Below are 18,319 nucleotides of genomic sequence, written 5' to 3'. Positions count from 1 at the left end.
AGCAAGGATGGAAGTTGTGCTCTGTGCACAGGTTTGCCTGCACTGACACAGCACGCTGCAGTGAAGCTTTTGCACAAGCTTTCTGCTCTAAGGAACGGCCTCTTGCTGCCTCCAGCTCCAGCCACGCTCCTGTTCCCTCCCCTGCTCCCTTCCCATTTCAAAGAGGAGGGTGTGTTCACAAATGAGAGGAATGGAAATATGTTGTTTCTTGTCTCGTGCTTTTATGTTGGAAACGCTTTGCCTTTTGAGACAGGCCTGCTCGAATCAAACATTTCTTAACCGCTGTAAAAACAGATCTTAAAGCAACGCCCTGCAATACCTGATATATCCCAATCCTCAAGCTGAAAACGCCGTTTAAAGATGCAAACAGCAGATGCTGGGTGAAAGTCTCCATCTTCATACACTATAATGCCTCCTTTAGAGAGAATGACAAAGCACACTGCGAGGGGAACACCAGAGTCTCATCATATAAGACGACAACACCACTCCCAGCCCACTGCCAGGCTCAGCGATCGTAAGGAAATCCCATCCAAACGAGCAGCATCCACAACTTGACAAAGCCAGACAAATGGTTCCTCTGCTCAGCTCTCATAAATAGCATTTTACATATTAAAATAAATACGTCCACATTGCCAAAGTAGCAAGAGGTTTCTTCGTTATTTAAAAAAAAAAATAAGAATATGTTACAAAACAATATCATTTATATTTCTTGCTTAGTTTTAAAAAAAAAAGTAATAAAAAAAAGTCATTTATAAAATAAGATGAAAGTAAGTTGATTACAAGAGCGTCCATCCCTAGCACGTGCCCTTGGGTTGTGCACTGCGATACATGGTGAGATGCTGGCCTCTAGGAAGTCATGTAATCATTTCTTCACTTCTAGTTGGACAAAAGAAATCCAGTGCTTGCTTTTTGTTCTTTTTTCCCCCACCACTTGTATAAGTCTGTGATGTCAAATTCATGGCAAGGGTGGAAGTCCTAGACCTGGGGAAGGTTCTCATCGTGCTATTTATGGCTTCTCTACTCCCTGCGTCAGATTGCCTTGTGTAACACAGAAGAGGATGTGAATGGCCGAGCCCTGGAGTGAGGAGGTAACACGTCCCAGTCAAACGGTGTAAGCAAGAAATTGCTTTTTTTGTGTAATTTTTTTTTGTTTTCTTTTTCTTTTTTTTCTTAACACATCCTAAGTGTGCAAGAGTGTGGGAGCGTGTGGGGGTGTGCAGGTTTCAGCCTGCAAGGGGGTGAGCGTGCAGCAGCCTGCATGAGCGTAAGGAAAATGAGAGAGTGTGGGAGAAGGGCTCCGAGTTTCCTCCTGATCTAATCTCTCTGCCCCTGGGAAGATCCCCCTCCTAGTTACCACTGCTGAGCATCCCCAGGAGTTTACTGGGCTCCAGGCCCTGTTGCTGTGCCATCTTCTGCACATCAAAACCCATGTGCATGAGGAACTGGATCACGTTCATCTCCTGCCCTGTGAACTGGTCCCTGATAGTGGGGCACGAGGGGTTGCAGTGGGGCCACGGACAGCTGTCAATCAGATGAATTGGGCAACCTTTCAGAGGGGTCTTCCCGTTTTTGTTGCTCTCATGTAGGCTCCGATCCCAGCAGTGCAGGGCGCGGGGTAACGACGTCCCCTTCACCTGGATGTCTGTCCAATGGCTGAAAAGACAAACCAGACAGCTCGTGTCAGAGAGCTCGGGCTATCAGCACTGGTTATTTCCCCTGCTGTTTTCACGTTGACCTTTCATAGAAGCTGTAAAATCACTCACTTGCGTGTAATGATCTCATGAGACAAACAGGCAGGAGCGAAGCTAGCACTGAAGGAGAAAACAGAAACACAGATTAGCTCTTGGGAGGACAAATTAACTCCCACTGAATAGAACCTTCTCAATGAGGCAGAAGGTGGGATCTTCTACAAGAGACTCCTGATGCGTACAGCAACTGAAGTACATTAACAGTTGATGAGACAATGAAGAACCATCTCAGTGTTTTATGATCAGTACTTTCCACAACAACCCCGTGGGGTGGATGGCTGTGCAATGGGAAGGGGTCTCAGACCTCGCGACAGAGGTTGGTAAAAAGCAAACCCAACCAGCACCAACATGTTCTTATCAATAACAAAGGACAGCTGGTAATGGTGAGCCTGGGAGTTACTGTGTGCTCATTCAGGAATGAAACAGTCAAGAGTCTTGGCATAGACTAAGTACAGTTATCAATGTATGACACCAGTTTCTGCAGAGATCAGATAAATGGTGTCAGAATAGTGGATAAGGGGCTTTTCTTGGAAGTACACAGGTTGCTTTTTCTCAAAGACTTACGTCACGTCCTTCAAGGTGTTTCTCAGCTCCCTACCCAGATTCTGGATGTAAAGCCACTGCCCCTCCTGAACAGGCTGCCCAGTGAGGTGTACATTGTCTACAGTGAGCTGGGCCTCATCAAACAGCCACTGGACAACAAAGACCGGACCTGGGAAGACAAAAAAAGAAGGAAGAAAAGGTTGCTGTAAGTTATCTGCAGAGAAAACGCCAGAATCCATTTTCCTCTCTCCCTCCTCCAATACTTACATCGAAGAGTGGGGTAAATCTTATACCCAAAAAAACAATTCCATTCTTCTCCCTCTTTAAACTGCAGCTTACAGCGTTCAGGAACAATACCATTCCAATACCTGGAAGGCAACGCAACAACAGAACGAATGTCATAATAACATCTTAACAGTGATCTTCCCATATGCTGGTCTAGTTCTGCTCTGTTAAAGTGCCAACTCACAAGAAGCAAAGCTCTTTCTTGACTGCACCATACAGCCAATGCATTTTAGAGCAGCTAAGTGAATACTTTTGTTCACGTGTCTGAAGAGACCACTGATGTTATGTAATAAATACTGCTCGCTCAGGTGTCAAAATGCAGCAAGACAGAGAAGCAGAGCATCCTCCCACACCGACCTTTGCAAAAGCACACTTCACATGACTGTACCTTATTCCTCTTCTGATGGCTTCTGTTGGAGCACACGTTATGGTATCGATACAGTCAGTTCTGCGATACTGCTTATTGTCCAGGAACCACCCGGAGTCTGCCAAGCCGCGAACCTGGATCCCTTGGTACCCCATCTCCTCCAGCTGCTCTGCCACACGATCCACGTTCAGCAGCACTCCTGTTCCTCCAGCACTGCAACAGCAATTTTAGTACTGCAGTGACGACGCAGGCACAGCTACGGCACGGCTGCTAGCAAACATCTCTCACAGCAGCGACACTCCTTAAACAACTTCATTTATCCACAGGACAACCTCGTGGAGAACAAGTGCAGGGATTGCTGCTGAGACCTCTTACAAAGAGCTTTCTGCTGTGGGAGCCCTGCAGACACATACCTGCTCCCTGCCAGCAGCAGCACTTTTGCAGTGCTAAGACCTTTCCCCACGAGCTCCTTGATGACCTCCTGGATGATCAGCGCTCCCATGAAGGCATATTCATCTGAAACAGAGACCTCAGTGTCAACAAAGCTGTTTCTTACCCAGGGTAAAGACTTTCACTTCCTCTCCAGAAATGCCTAAGAACTTTACAGAAGGATTACAGGTCTAAACACTGGCCTGTTCCCCCCACCTGCATGATCCCCCAGTGTTAAACCTCCCTGAAAGAAGTGAATAAGCAATGAACAGAATACAAGGTAATGCCAGCAGGCCATCCTACATGGTGCTCGGGAATTGGTGAGCTAAGAGAAGGAAAATGAGAGCAAAGCAGACTGTTTCCATAGGTATCCCTTCTTGTAATATCTTAACTCAGCGAGCACCCAGAGCCACACGAGGTGAAACAGATCACTGGACTGAAACGTAGCTCCATGGGAGAGGACTCCAGCAGGCAGATGCTGAGTTCTGGCATTACCAAAAGGATGGCTGATACAAAGCGGGCACGTATGCAAAGCAGTGATTCTTTTTTGCAAAGAATTCTGCAGATAGCTTTAGAGTGACACACAACGGCTCCTTTCCAAGGACAGACACCTCCCCAGGACAAGTCTGAAGTTAAGTTCACTCTCCTCTCACATCAGCAAAGCCAAAGTCACATGCAACAAACCATGGTTCCTCAGCTGCACCGTTTAATTTGCTGTGCGCTGGAAGCCGGGGAGTCATCCAAAAGGAATTCAGTTCCTCTAATCCTCGCCTACTGCATCAGTAACATCTCCGCAAGCAGTGGCTCTGAACTATGTCAAAACAGACTGCGCTAAAGAGATCAGGATGTTTTATCTGGAAGTAGCTCGATATTCTTTCCTGCCCTTCAGTGAGAAAAGCCTGTTCCCCGTGCGTGCGTTTCACAGAAGTCTGGCCGTGGCCTTCAAAGCGCAACGTCTGCGGCAGCAACAGCCCGTCAGCAACACTCACTTTTCTCAGACTTGGAAGAGGCGCCGCTCCAAACATCACTTGAGCAATAGGGGATGAATCTGTAAAAGAGTTGTGTGAGCGCTGCGTTCCTGCGGGGTGACGATGGGGTCACACGACTGAAGACAATTAAACCCTGGGGACGGGAGAAGGGAACGGCTTCTTGTCCCCACAGCCCCCCAGTGCACCTTCACACCGTCCTGCACGCCCAGTGACACCTACACCCATTTCCTCCTAACACCAGTAGATGACACACAACACGCCATCAGCCAGCCATTGGATGTGCCACTTCATCTACTTGAGAAGGCTCTCAACTACCCCAAGTCCTTCTCCATCACCCCACAGCTCCTCATAGAGCGGACTTGGAGTTCTCCAGTCCAGGCAGGCACAACTTCACCCAGATGTGTATGGCACCTCATGTGGCCGTTGGCCTTAACCTGTCCCTGCAGCATTTCTGCTGCCCCAAAGCAGGAGGAGCTGTGACAGCAGAACCCATCTCCCCGTGCAGTCTGTCCTTACACCATGTTGGCGTTCCACCAGTGGGGGTTTTCCTCCGGCTGTGATGACAGGATTCCTGTTCCTGCATGTGGACACAAAGAGGGAACGTTCAGTGACACTGATTTCTATGCGAGCTTCAGAACGTGGTTTGTGTTAGGGCTGGAGCCTGCCTGGAGAGCCCCATCCATACAGCTCCATCCATACAGCTCCTACAGCACAGAAAGGCTCCATGGCATAGAGATAAGCACTTCCCAAATGCCCACAGGTGAGTGACAGCACATGCACCTGCAAATGGGAGCAGATGAGGGATGTGGAGGGACTGAGTGCTGCAGGAACGGCAGTGCTCTGCCAGCCACGGAGCCCCGCAGCTCCGGGTGTCAATTCAGCTTATGGGTGACCTTAGAGAAGCCGCAGGTTCTTTGCCGTGCCCCGATGCGCACAGCACGGCGGTGGGCGCTGCGACCGAGTTGGGGAAGGGGTGTATTGAGAGAAGGACGAACGCGCTTCAAAACAAGCGACCAAACCAAAGCTTTACAAGATCCCGGCGGGTCTGGGATTACAATTAAGAGCGGACGCGGAGCTCCGCGCTGCCCACGGCCGTTCCGCCGCTCCCCCACGTGCGTCCCGCAGGCGGCCCCGGCCCCGCACGACGCTCACCCACTCTGGTCGCGGGCCACTCCTTGGAGCTCATCAGCCTCCGCATGGTGTCGTAGCGCGTGTCGCAGTTCTCCCTGTTGAAGCAGTACCAGCCCCCTGCGGGGCACCGCGGGTCACGCCGCGCCGCCCACAGCCGAGGGCAGGCGGCCAGAGCGGGGCCGCCCCGAGCCGCGCCCGGTCGAGGCGGCGCCGGAGGCTTCTCACCTTCCAGGAACAGCAGCCACCGCCGGCTGCCCTTGGACTCTTTGAGGTAGTAGCTGCGGACAAACAAACACGAGGCGGCGCGGCCTGAGCGTGGAGCTGCGCCCGACCGCAGCGCTTTGATGGCCGCCCCGCCGGAGCGTCGGCGCTGCGCTCGGTGTTCGCTCCGCGCCCGGAGCCGCGAGCGGGGCGAGACCGGGAGGCGCTGGAGGCGCTGCGGGCGCTGCACCTGTCGCCGCCGTGGGCGGAGCGCGGCCGCGAGGTGGCGCCGTTGGCCTCGGGGCCGCGCCGGGACCGGGCGGCCGGGGGGAGCCGCTGTCCGGGCCGGGCTGGACGCGGGGGGCGGCGCGGGGACTCACCCGGCCGGGCTGCCGTCGTTGCAGGTGACCGAGGCGTTGTGCAGGAGGTGCAGGCGCAGGTCGTGCGGCAGCGCCTGTGCCGAGCAGGGGTACAGCGACTGGGCCAGGCTCTTGACCTGCGCCATGAAGCTGTCCATGTTGCCCTCCACGGCGGTGAAGTCCAGCGGGAAGCTCTCGGCCGCCGCCGCCGCCGCCTCTCCGCGCTCTCGGGCCGCCGGGCCCCTTCGCCTCCAGCCCTTCCTGCCCTCGCCGCCGGGTCCGGCGTGCAGCAGCCCCAGCAGCAGCAGGAGGTGCACGGCCGCCGTGCCCATCGCCGCCCGCCGCCACCCGCCCCGCGCCGCGGCAGCCGCCAGCCCCCGGTGCCGGGCGACCCCGGCCGCGCTCCGCCGCGCCCCGCCGAGCCGTCCGCGGGGCAGGGGGTCGGCGGCGGGCGGCGAGGGCAGCGCCGACGGCGCGGGCTCTGCGGGGCGGCTGCCGGCGCAGGAGCCCGCCGGCCGCTCCCAGGCGGCGAGCATGACAGAGGGGCACGGAGTGCGCGGGGAGCGCGCCGGGGGCGCCGCCAGCCCGGGCGCCGCGTGGGGCAGCAGCCGGCCAGCCCCCGCCCTGCCCTGCCCTCCGCCCCCTCGGAGCGAGGCGGAGGGAGCGGGGGGTCTGCGCCGCGCCCGCCGCACCGGCACCGCGAGCCGCCGCCGCTCCGCAGGGCCCGTCCCCCCCGCGCCTCGCCGCCATCGCCGCCCCTCGGGCCGGCGCCGGGACCGCGGAACGGCGGCGCCTCCGGAGCAAATCGCCCGCGGGGCGGCCCCTTCGGGCGGGGCCGGGCCGCTCGGAGGCCCCGACGGCGCCGCGAGGCCCCGCACGTGTCGGCCCCGCCGGCGGCGCCCCCCGGCCCGCGCCCCCTCCCGGCCCCCCGTAACCCGGCGGCGGCTCCGCCCCGGCCCGGCCGGGTGGTTCTTCCCGCCCCCCGCCCCGGGAGGAGCCGGCCCCGAGCCCGGCGCGTTCCCGTATCCGCCGCGGCCGCTCCCGGTGCCGGCCCGAGCGGAGCGCAGGAGGAGCGGGAGGCGGCCGTTTCTCCCGAGCGAGCGGCGCTCCGCTCCGTGTGGGCTGCGGGAACGGGCGGCTGCGAGCCGGGGAACAAAGGGGAGCGGAGGGGCCCGGCTCTGCTCGGAGGGGGCTGCCCGCAGGGTGTGGGGGTCGCTCCCCCGGCGCCCTCCTGCCTCGGCGCTCCGAAGGACTTTTCCTGCCGCTCCCCGCAATTACCTGCACGGGCTGAGGGATCTGCCGGCAGCTCTGCCTGGTTGTTCTGTGCTGTTGTGACATTTACGGTACTTTTTAAGGAGTTCTGGTTCAAAGGCACTGGTAAGGATCTGTTAGTGGGATGCCTGTCAACCATAAGAGCGAGGCATGTCCCAGAAATGGAATGATCTCAAAATTCAGCGTTACAAACCATGGACGTGCAAAGAAAATGCTGCTCTTGGCACATGTCTGGCTCTGTTCGGTAGCAGAAAGGGCAGCTCCCGTGCTTCAGCAGCCCCAGGAGGCTGTGCTCATTGGGAAATCTGCCTGGGATCGAAAAGGTGGAAATAGCAGAATCCAGAAATATTGAGTGGAGGGTTTTTTTGCTGGGCACAAATGAAGGCTGTTCATCCGCTGCAGCTGCATTTTATCCTCAGCCTGTTTGGACTCTTAAAGTGTATCCTCAGCACTGAGCATCCTACAGCCAAAGCAGGTGCCTTCACAACCTGATCATCACGCTTTGTCTGGTTACTCTTATACCCCAGTCTAGTTTTTCTTTAATTTTCTTAATGTTTGCATTTAGTCAAATGCTGATGGCACCAACTGTACTTCAAGCCAGGAAAGCTGCTGAGCTGAACGTAGCACTGCACTCACACCCTGATACATTTTTGGGCCCATCACGGTGCTGCACCATTGCATCTTACTGCAGCACCATTCCTTCCTCCTGCATGGCTGCTGGGAGCTCCTGTGGGGCTTTGTGGGGCTGCAGGGCTGGGGAACACATCGCTATGTGAAGCCTCTGTGCTCTGGGATCGCTGGCATGGTGGGCACAGGCAGCTCCAGGAGCTGTTATCCCACTAGTTGCAAGGAAATGGGGCAAGTAGCATCACTGAGCCTCATCCTGTTTCCTTAGAGAAAAGGATGTCTGCCATCACTCTGACTGGCTTGTGTTCTGCTGTTGTGTTCTGTCTCTTTGGGGAGCTCTGGAGTTGGGCTCTGCACCAGCTGCTGTGCTCACTGGGGGACATTGGGGAGCCTTAGGGCAAAGAAGAGAGTATGTTAATGTTGATCTCTGGGCTTTTGTCCAAAGTGAAGTAGAGAAGTTCAAATAATGCCTGTCCTGCCTGTATGTGGCTTCCTCCTGCTCTGCTGTAACTCAGGGCTTTTCTCAGAGCGCTCTTACTCATCCTTCCATCACCTGTATGGCCTCTGTTGCAAGGAGCAGGGGCTCTTGGGAGGGTTTGGGGCTCTGACGGTATGGGAAGAGCTTCCTTCTGGACGTTTTCCTTTGGTATAGTGACACACTGAGCTTGGGGGAACATCCAAGTTCACACATGTCAGTTATTGAATGCTATCTGTCAGTGTGAGAACTTCGCCTTCGATAAGAACCACCCTGTGCTGAGCAGATTGTGCCTGGCATGGCAGGAGGTTCAATGAGAGCTGTGAAACATAGACAGCTGCAAGCTGAAGGTCTGGATTTGTTATTGGTGGGAGTAAGGTATGTAGGAGGCCACCATTTAACCATTGCGAGTAACATAAAGGGAGATGCTTTTTGATTGAGTATCCCTCCAAATGAAATAGCCTATATATGTTCCAGTATGTGCTAGTGTAGTTCAGTACGTTGGAGTTCCTTGGACTTTCCTGTAGTGTAGGAAATGAGACAGAAATGAGACAGCTCTTCTCGAGTTCCCCAGCTCATTTCCTAAGTCTTGAATTGAGCAAAAGCTGTGGTGGTGGGGGAGATACAAATCACCCCACAGGCAGAACTCACCAGCAGCTAAAATCCCCCTTCTCTTGGTCCCGCTGCTTCATCACCATCTCTCCTACCACTGGCACTGGGGAGGATAAAGTTGCTTTAGTGGGATGGAGCATCCAGGCCGTACCCACAGCACAGAGCTCTGTGTGATGCTGTGCTGGGAACCCCAGGACTCAGCAGGAGGAAATGCCGTCCAGAAATCCTCCTTACTGGGATAAGCGACTGCTGTTCTGCGTGATGTTTTGGTTACGATGTATTTCTAGATGTTCCCAGTTCATTTCTTGCCTATTTGAAAGAAAATAAAAAGGTTGTTGGGTATTTTTTTTGTGTGTGTGTGTGTTTTCAAGCAATACAAATCATGCATTATTCCATGTGGGTGTGTGGCTGAATGCAAACGTACATGACTTCAGGAACATGCATTTAATGCCAGACAGCCTGAAAGGTGACTGTGGGGAAGGATTGTGGCAAGGACTTGGAGCTTGATGAGGTCCCTTCCCATCCAAGCCATCCTATGATGATTCTTCTACACTTTCTTTGCTGTAATCACTCCTGAAAAGCAGTTGGTAATGCAATGGTTGTTTTGCTGCACTCACTGGTAGCACTGCAGGCATCTTCACCCCGACAGCAGCAGAAATCTGCGTTGTTGAAGATATTTTCAGCTGTTCCCTAATGAGTCCCTCTTTCCTTGTTGCACTTTAATGAGCTCCAGGTTGATTTTTCCTCCCCCTCCTTTCTCTCCTGGCGCTTCTCATTTGAGATGAATATTTAAGATGAGAAGTGGCTCTAGATACATAACATGACCCTTAACCTCCGTGTCTAACTCTGACTTGCCATTAAAAGCTCCGTCCATCCCTATTCCTGCAACATGAAGATTCTCAGCTGGAATTACATTCATGTTTTTTACCCCTTATTCAACAGGAGCAACTTTTCTGTACAGGTTGTGTCACTTTCAGATGCAAAATAGGAACCAGCTGCCTTTTTCTGACATTAAATAAGAGCCACCCCCCCACCCCATCCAGGAACTGTTTTCAGGCTCTATGAAAACTGAAATGTATCTTTTAACACTTAATGGTTGCTCCATCTCAGCAGCTGTCATTAACACAGCCATCTTAATTGTTTCTTCATACCTTCTGTGAAGGCATTCGCCAATGGGAGGGCAGGGTGCCTTGATTTGTGTGTGATGCTTGGGTTGCTCCCTTATCACCCAAGCACCCTGTGGTATTTGTTGCCCCATTTGTAGGCATGGTGTGACAGCAGCCCTTCCCAACAGAACAGAGAGAACAATAGTGAATTAAAGACACTGTTGAGTACTAAACAACGTGTTGTACACTACGACATCCCTTACTGCTGTCACCACATCCTATGGAGCAGTGCTGGTGTTGGATTTGGGGAGCTGTGCTCAGCAGCCAGGAGACGTCTGCATCAGTCACTTCCCACTGCCTCGTTTCTTCCCTTCTTTGCCGTGCTTAAGACCGGGTGTTATCTTTAATAGGGCTCTTTTCTTTTATAAGCCGGGCAGAACAGAGCTGGATGGAGGCAGCGGGGGAAAGCTTCAGCTAAAGGAATTCCAGTGGCCAACCCAGGCTCCCTTTCTTAACGACCGGAGCAACCAGAGCCCCGTCTGCAGCTGACTCTTCGGGAGGGCGTTCAGCACAGCAGGGCCGGTGCTGGGAGCGAGGGGAAGCTCTGGCCGCTCTGGGCACGCGATGTGACGGATCCTGGCTCCCGGAGCATCATCTGATCGGATCGGCTCGTAGCGCTGATGGAGGTTCGGCCGTGGCGCCGTCTGTTCCGCGCTGTCTCACGGGCAGCCGCTGGGAGCGTCGGCTCGGAACCACGGGGATGGCGGTGCTGCCGGGCCCAGAGAGAGCTGAGCCCGGAACCCTGCTCTGCTCACCGAGCTTCCTTCGAGCTCGTTGTACCGGCTGAGATATCGCCCCGCACCCGCAGCAGGCCCCGCTCGTACCGGCATCGGGGGCGGAGCGGGGCGGGCGCAGCGCGGCTCCTCCCCGGGAGGGAAGATGGCGGCGGCGGGCGGGGGGGGTGCGGCGGTGTCGGTGTTGGCCCCCAGCGGGCGGCGGGTCACGGTGCGGGTGGGGCCCGGCACGGTGCTGCTCCAGGTGGGTCCGGGCCGGGGGCGGTGCGCGGCGGGGCCGGGCTTGGAGTTGGGCTCGGAGCCGGGCCGTGACGTCTCCGTTCTCTCGGCAGATCCTCGAGGAGGTCTGCAGGAAGCAGGGCGGCAGTCCCGCCGAGTACGGCCTCAAGTGAGTCCCTGCGCCGGGTCGCCCGCGCCGCTTCAGCTCCGAGCCGGGCCGAGGCCTAGGCCCAGGGCTGGGCCCTGCACCATAACGCCCGGTGTCGCGGCCCTCACGCCCCCAGCTGCCCGCCCTGCTGGGCCCGGGAAGGCCGGGTGGGAGCAGCCGCCTGGCTGCTGGGTGTCCCGGAGCCGTGTGCTGAGCCTGGGGCTGGTGTTACTGCCATAGAAATACAGGTGTTGTGTGATAATACACGGGGATACAGTTCGTAGTTAGCACTGGGGAGAGAGGCCCATGTTGCACAATTCTGACGATCCTTCAGAAGGTTATTTTCTTCAAATCAATCTCAGTGGATTTTCCAGTGACAAAGTCCATTCAGTTTTGAGGCAGATACTGAAATCCTTTCATAACGACATGCCCCTGCTTCTCCCCCTCATACACTTTCTGTAGTTCCCTGCAGGACCCCTCTGTTTCCTGGTGTTCTGACAGCAGTAACATACCTTGTTAGTTATCATTGAATGCTCAGCTTGTGTGCGATTCAGCTGGCGTTTCTCTGACATTGCTCTCATTAGAGCATATGTTGAAGATTTTATCTGTAACTTCTACAAACTGTAGTTTTCAGTATGCTGCACCATCACATTATATGCCTTACAGCCTGCCCATGGAGTGTTCTCTTGTTCCAGCCCTGGATGCTACGTCCCTGAAGTGATGTGATGGTGCTCTGTGATGGTTCCCTGATATCTTCACCTGCTGTGTTTTTCTTTAGGTTTCAGAGAAATGTTTTGGATCTCACTTTACAGTGGAGATTTGCCAGACTGCCCAACAATGCCAAGCTGGAGATGGTGCCAGTCTCTTGTAATAAAGTGGGAACTGGAAACACGGTACGTTCATTACAAATAGTGACCTGATTTGTACAATTTTCAGCCCTGCTGGATACGATCCTGTCAGATCTAATGAGTAAGAGTGTGTTAAAGGCTGCCCAGTACTTGAGTGGAGGACCACAGTGGAAGTGTGATGGAAAACAGTTTGGTAGCTGGAAGTCTTTGCTTACAGTCCATATGGTCATGGAGGGAATAGGGGGTTCTTTTGAAGAGCTGATAGACTTAACAGTCAAAAATATATACGACCTTAAAGATCGCTGATGACTTTGCTCAAAAGCTGAGTGAGTTTTCTTTCCCAGTTTCTATTTCAGTTACTGTAGTTTGCCTCTGAGTCTCAACTAAAATCTCAGTTTTGTACAGAATTCATGGTGTATTCACACAGCTTTCTCTGACATGCAGTGTCTAGCAGTGGCCTAATGCCCCTATTTACTGCTAGCAAAAGGCTTATGGGTGCTTTGTTCTGTAGGAGTTATTGTCATCTTCAAGGAGACCTAAATCTTTATATGCTTGTCATCCTAACAGCTGGAGGCACAACTCAATGGATATGTGTTACTGAGCATAAACATTTTATGTGGTAAAATCTTATTTAAGCAGTCTGGAAATGAGAATGTGTCTGTCACTTAAAGTAATCTCTTCTTTTACTGATGTGCTTAATAAGGAGCTTCTCGGATTAAGTGAAAATCTTCAGGTCTGTTGCTCTCTTAATGCCTGCCTGCCAAATTGTGACGGTGGTTTTATGTTGTAGGTGGTTAGTTTGGCTGTCACATGAATAAACTCATACATACATTGGAATTTGAACAGTGCTTTATTGGAAGACTTTGGGATCTCCACTCCCGTTTGCTGTGGGTGTGTTTTATAGCTTTGAGTATCACTAAAAGTTACCATTAAAACCATTGTTACCATTATCAGTTACCAGTAAAACTTACAAGGTGGGGTCCTTGTTAAAGGTCATTAAAATTGTTATTTAGTTGTATTTCAACAAAATAATCCACAGGAATAGGAGTTCCCTTGGAGAGCTTGTTGGTGTTCGAAGGAGCTGAGAAGGCAGAGCAAACATACTTGCAAATGGTGCAGTCTGATCAGAGCTGCTGTCCTGTAAACTAAGAACAGACACTTCACTTTATGGACAATATAAGAAAATACTTTGTAAGAGTAAATACAGTTGTCCAAAAGAATTCCTTGTCTCTGAGAAAGAGCATCACGTTCAGTAGGAAGTTTGAAACAACTAGATGGTTCTGGGGATTGAACTGATGCTGTTCTGGGACTGGGATTTTTTAAAGGACTTTTGCAATTGACTGCCTGTGACTTTCTTGACATACTTAGCTTTGAACTGTTGCCCAAGAGACTGATGCAACTGGCAGTCTGAATTTCAGGGCCAGATTCTGGTAGAATGATGTCAGCTGTCATCACTCTGTAGCTGAGGGGGTAATCTCAGGCTTGTCTTCAGCATGGAAGAAACCAGGAGGTCGTGTTAATGGTGGGCTGAAACTACTACCTTCTGTTGGCTGGTTGTTGGTGATGCCACCGTAATTCCCATCTCCAGCAGATCAAGATCTGCAGTCCTGTAAGGGCTGGTGGGAGCTGCAGCAGATGATAAATGCACTCCTCCAAAGAAATTGCAGTATATAATGTGATTGTTTGGCTGTTAAGCCTTTTCTCTGGGGCTGTTCCTCAGCTTATTCATTTTGGAATCGTTCTTTATTTATTGATTTTCCAATAGAAATTTTCTATAGAGTATGAAGGATGCTTCATGAGCTAATAAGTGTAGATGTTCACGTTCCAGGTTGGAAAACACCTGTTCTTTTTTTCTTCCTCCTAATACCACATGCAGGTATTTAAGGACTCAATAACTGAATACGCAGAATTACTTTTGGGGTTTTTGGTTAATGTGCTCTGAAGTTATGCATTACAATGTGGTGGTTAGGAAGCCTTTGTGAATTGCAAGTTGCATGGATGGTCTTTTTGTACTTGGTAATAGTTGGTTTGGTCTCCAGTATCTTAAAGACAGTTTTGAACCGTGCTTGTTGTTCCTCTGTGTGGCTGTGCAAGTTCTGTTGTTCGACTTTGGGAAGGCTTTTTGCATGTTGGTGCTTAAGTCAACAGAGCTTTGTGTTGTGAGGGTATCACACCTTGTGCAGCTGTATCAGTTCTGTCTGAGCCATTGGAATTCATTGAATAGAGCTGTGAAGTTTCTTGCTGCACAGTTTCAGCTAGCGTGAAACGGAGCATTTCAGCTGCTTGTGGTGGCACATCATTTGGGACTCTTGCATCCTTTCTCTGTCACTGTTTCAGTTCATGTTGATACAACGTTCCAATCAGTGCTGTTGAGCATATCTAAGTCTCTTCTTTTGGCTTCTCTTCTCCCTTTTTCCTGTTCAGCTCCCTCCAATTGCTTGTTCCAAAGCTCCTCCATATTCCACTTCAGTTTCTCTAGGCTTTGGCCTTAGCTCCTTCTCTCTCCCCTCTACCTTCATCTTCTGTCTCTGGCTGGCATATCTGTTTCCTTCAAAGTCGTTTCTTTTTGACTGTGAGTAGATGCACAGTCGTGGTAGTGAGGATCAACTGCAGTGAGCTCATAGCTGTGCAAACATGGCAATGTTTGGAGAGCACTGTGACTTCTCTTTTTTCCATCCTCTGAATCAAGAGGAGATTTCTTTTAATAAGGGCTCCATTTTATTTTTACTAAGTTTCACTGTCACTTCAGAGCTATTGGAAAGCCGGGAATATTCCTTGTGTTAGAACATTTCATAAACAAATAGATGCCCTCTAGAGTTCTGGACAATATTTAATGGAGAAGCAAAGTCTGGAGTCCAGAGAAGTCCTTGGAGAGTGATACTGGTTGGGCTGGTGGACGTCTGGATGACAGAATCAGATCTGTTGTCCTGCTGTTTCTGTAGACAGAGGTAGTAACAATAGCTGGTATCATGCTGTGCATGCTTACTGTGTGAGAATACATTACAGGTTGTGCAGCTGAGAGGAACAGGACAGATTGATGTCAGATTATTGTAATGGTAATTTCCTAGCAGCACTGAGTGTGTGCTGTGAGCTTGGACTGTGAAAGCAAAGCTGCTGATTGCATTCAGCAAATCTTTTGAAACTGAAGTCATACGGTCACGTTCAATTTTGAGTGATGTGAGAGGATGCTGCAGCGCTAATGAATCGCCCAAACGGATCTATTTGCTGGAGAATTAAAATGATTACATTTGTAGCAGGAATAATTTGTTACAAATGTAACAAGATTTCTTCTTGTTTCTTCTTCTACAACTTCTAAGATGCTTTAATCAACATCCATATCAATATGGGAAACTGGTAATCACAGACTGAACCTCTGATTAATCAGCTGAGGTAAGTGTTGGGTCAGCTGTGGGAGCACAGGTAAGAGTCATGTAGCTGTGCTCCTGGAAGGGGTGGAGCTTGATTCCACCTCCTCTAGACCTTGTTTAAGGGCTGACCACCACTAAGGCAGATCTCTTGGAGAATGCTCATCGGTGGAGATTGCCTCAGCGGTTCCCAGCAGACCAAAGGCTTCCATATGGGCGAGTTTTTCCTGTAAATAACCTTTTGGGTATTTACTACCATCTTTTCATTATTGTCACTGTACAGTATCTAACATAATAACTTGCAGCAAGTGCTTAGAAGGAAGTTGCCTTTTTTTGAATAGCAGGTTCTAGAGGTCATTGAAATGCTGAAGATAGTTGCCAAAGAAAAGGGTTTTCATTCAGTGTTTATAATCCAGCATGTTTTTCCTGTAGGTTCGGATTGCACTGCAGTTAGATGATGGCTCCCGTTTGCAAGATACCTTTCTCTGTCAACAGACATTGTGGGAACTTCTGAACCATTTTGCAAAGACCAGGTGAGCAACACAGTGGATAAAAATACATGTTTGAGTAGATCTGTGTGACAGACTGTAGCTGCAGTTACAGAGCTTTCTGCTTTAACCTCAAGTAGGCAGCTGCTGGCTCTCTTCCCGTTGGTCCCCAGTGGGCTGTTACTTTTGGGACTTGCTGTCATGCAGATGTTCAAGGAAATATTGATCTCAGCAAGCAATATGGAATCTCCATAAGACTGATTAAATCCTACTTAAGTGGAAGAAAATCTGGTCTTATGATTATTAAGTATATACAAGAGTTAGAAACCTTACTGCTCGAGTCTAGTTTTCATTCAGTGCTTTCTTTTGTCTTTAGTTTTGACTTAAGGATGCTATATTGTTTCAGGATGCCAAGCTAATAAACGTTTCTCTATGACAGTTCTTTTTTTTGTGGCTTGGAAGATGTGGCAGCCATTCTATTCCAAATAGAATTTCCAAATCTAGTTGTTTTTCTACTGTAGTTGGATTCACCTTTCTCTTGATAATGTGTCTCTTCAGGACCTGCATTTCTATCTTGTTTTTCCTCTTGCATTCCTTGCCTTCTGCCAGTTGCTCTTGGCTTTTTCTAATGTGACTGCAGAACTTCTTGCTTCTGTTGCCTATTAATTTCTTGCTCCTCTGAACAGATGCTGTATTACGGTGTTGTGCAACCAGGAAGTATTTTTTTATTAATTTCCCAGAACGCTCAAACGTTGATCAATCTAAAGAGGGTGGTGGCCTCTATCTGGAATGTTCTTATGTCTCTGAGGCTGTGGTGCTAGAAAAGTTGCAGAGTGGTCACTGGGAAAGGAATGGGGGCGATGAAGTTGCATTCAGTGAAGCTCAACCTTTTAGTGTAGTCTTAGAGGATGCAAAGTGATGGACTGTCATGCACACTGAGCTGTAGTGGTTGCCCAATGGTGGGCACGTGTTAGCTATAAGACTAACATGTACCTGCAGGAACGACTTCAACTGAAGTTTAAGTTGCTTATTCTGAACTGCTCTAAAGAAACAGTTCTGGAGTTGAATTGGCCAATGTTACTTCAGTATGTCAAAGTGGCACAATTGGGTTGTGTGACTTGAGTTGCTTTGGAGCTGTTGCCTGGGTAAAAGAACTAATTCTTTGGACCTCCCAGTGACGTGCTGTTGGTTTTCTGTCAGCTTAAATCCCCCACTGCCCCACAGAAAGATCAAACGAGAACCGTGTGTTGGCCTGAGGGAGGGAGATGGGATCATGGGGTCCGTCAAAAACATCACCATAGTAGTTGCTGCTTATTTCCTGCACACCCATCTGACTCTCCCCCTAGCATTTGTGCAGCTTTGTGGGGAATCTTATGTAGTTGATTCAGCTGAAAAACAGTATTTTCCTTAGGTCAGTTTCCTAATCCAGTTAAGAGCCGTCTCGCAGACGGTTACGACAAGAAGTGTAAGATGTCAGAAATAAAGATCCAGGGGGGGAAACGGATGGGTAGGAATGGTTTATGTCAGTTGTTCTACTCAGCGTTTTGTATCACCAAACAATAGCTTGAGGAAATACTTGAGGTAGTCTAAAGTGGTACAATGAGTGTTACTCACTCTTCTCACTGATGGTGAGGTCCACTGTCTGGCATTTACTCTTAAGTCAAAAGGGACAGTCTGAATGTAAATGCTAGACAGAAAATAATTACTTTTATTTTCTGATAGAGGAAAGAGATGGGCAAGAGAGGAATGGGGAAACAAAGGCCATGTGTTCTGGATGTTTTAAGGCCTCTCTTGAACCTTACTAAATCCTTGGTGCCTCTGGGAAGGGACGGGTGCCTGTTGCCATTCAGGAGCTGCCAGATCGTAGGAGCTTTTATTTGTTACAGCTCGTTGTAACACTAATAGTTAATATGCATAGTGGTCTTTTTGAGGTTATGGCTGCCACTGTGTTCTGAGTGTTATTAACTTCAGTTCACGAGGCACAGCTGTTCTCTTCTGCCCCCTGGAAGCAGAGCTCAGATGCTTGGGTGGACTTTTAGACTTCGGATTTAAGTCAAAAAGCAGCAAAGGTGGTGTGTGTGACTTGCACAGCAAGCTGGATCTATAGCCATGCATTCAGGTTTTGTGGGCTGTGCTGTTTTCCAGTGTGTGCTGACGCAGTTGACTAACCAGTCAACTAATTTGTGACTTCTGCTGAATCCTCCCTTCCAGTTTCCAACTGGAGACGTTTTCCTGGAATGCTCGGCCTCTGTAAGTGCGTGAGGGGAAGTATTCTAAATCCACTGGAATTTCCCCCAGGTCTCCAGCATCCAT

The 18,319-nt window shown here is 50.7% G+C and overlaps 2 protein-coding genes across 3 annotated transcripts in view; one reads left to right on the top strand and one right to left on the bottom strand.

Annotated features, from left to right (window-relative positions):
• Positions 1–381: 381 nt before the first annotated feature.
• Positions 382–6,398, bottom strand: NOTUM (notum, palmitoleoyl-protein carboxylesterase). The gene is made up of 11 exons (XM_015880120.2): positions 6,074–6,398; positions 5,718–5,770; positions 5,514–5,609; positions 4,878–4,938; positions 4,362–4,420; positions 3,357–3,459; positions 2,965–3,156; positions 2,559–2,659; positions 2,313–2,460; positions 1,764–1,811; positions 382–1,653 (listed from the first exon to the last, which is right to left on the bottom strand). Exons 1-11 carry the CDS (start codon positions 6,382–6,384, stop codon positions 1,347–1,349), a joined length of 1,479 nt encoding a protein of 492 aa, XP_015735606.1. The 5' UTR covers positions 6,385–6,398; the 3' UTR covers positions 382–1,346.
• Positions 6,399–10,390: 3,992 nt separating this feature from the next.
• Positions 10,391–18,319, top strand: part of ASPSCR1 (ASPSCR1 tether for SLC2A4, UBX domain containing) — a 34,970-nt gene continuing 27,041 nt past the window's right edge. The window contains exons 1-4 of one of the 2 annotated variants that reach the window (XM_015879681.2): positions 10,391–10,830; positions 11,271–11,326; positions 12,084–12,198; positions 15,951–16,051. In XM_015879681.2, the coding sequence (XP_015735167.1) occupies positions 10,825–10,830; positions 11,271–11,326; positions 12,084–12,198; positions 15,951–16,051 (278 nt within the window). In that variant the 5' untranslated portion in view covers positions 10,391–10,824. Of the gene's footprint in view, positions 10,831–11,048; positions 11,183–11,270; positions 11,327–12,083; positions 12,199–15,950; positions 16,052–18,319 lie in introns of those variants that run through there. The other variant, XM_015879680.2, reaches the window with a different exon arrangement.

This window comes from Coturnix japonica, chromosome 18 (assembly GCF_001577835.2).
Source record: "Coturnix japonica isolate 7356 chromosome 18, Coturnix japonica 2.1, whole genome shotgun sequence".
In the NCBI taxonomy this organism is placed as follows: Eukaryota; Metazoa; Chordata; class Aves; order Galliformes; family Phasianidae; genus Coturnix; species Coturnix japonica.
The sequence above is the reverse complement of the archived record's forward strand: the minus strand, read 5'-3'. Positions and strand labels throughout refer to the sequence as shown.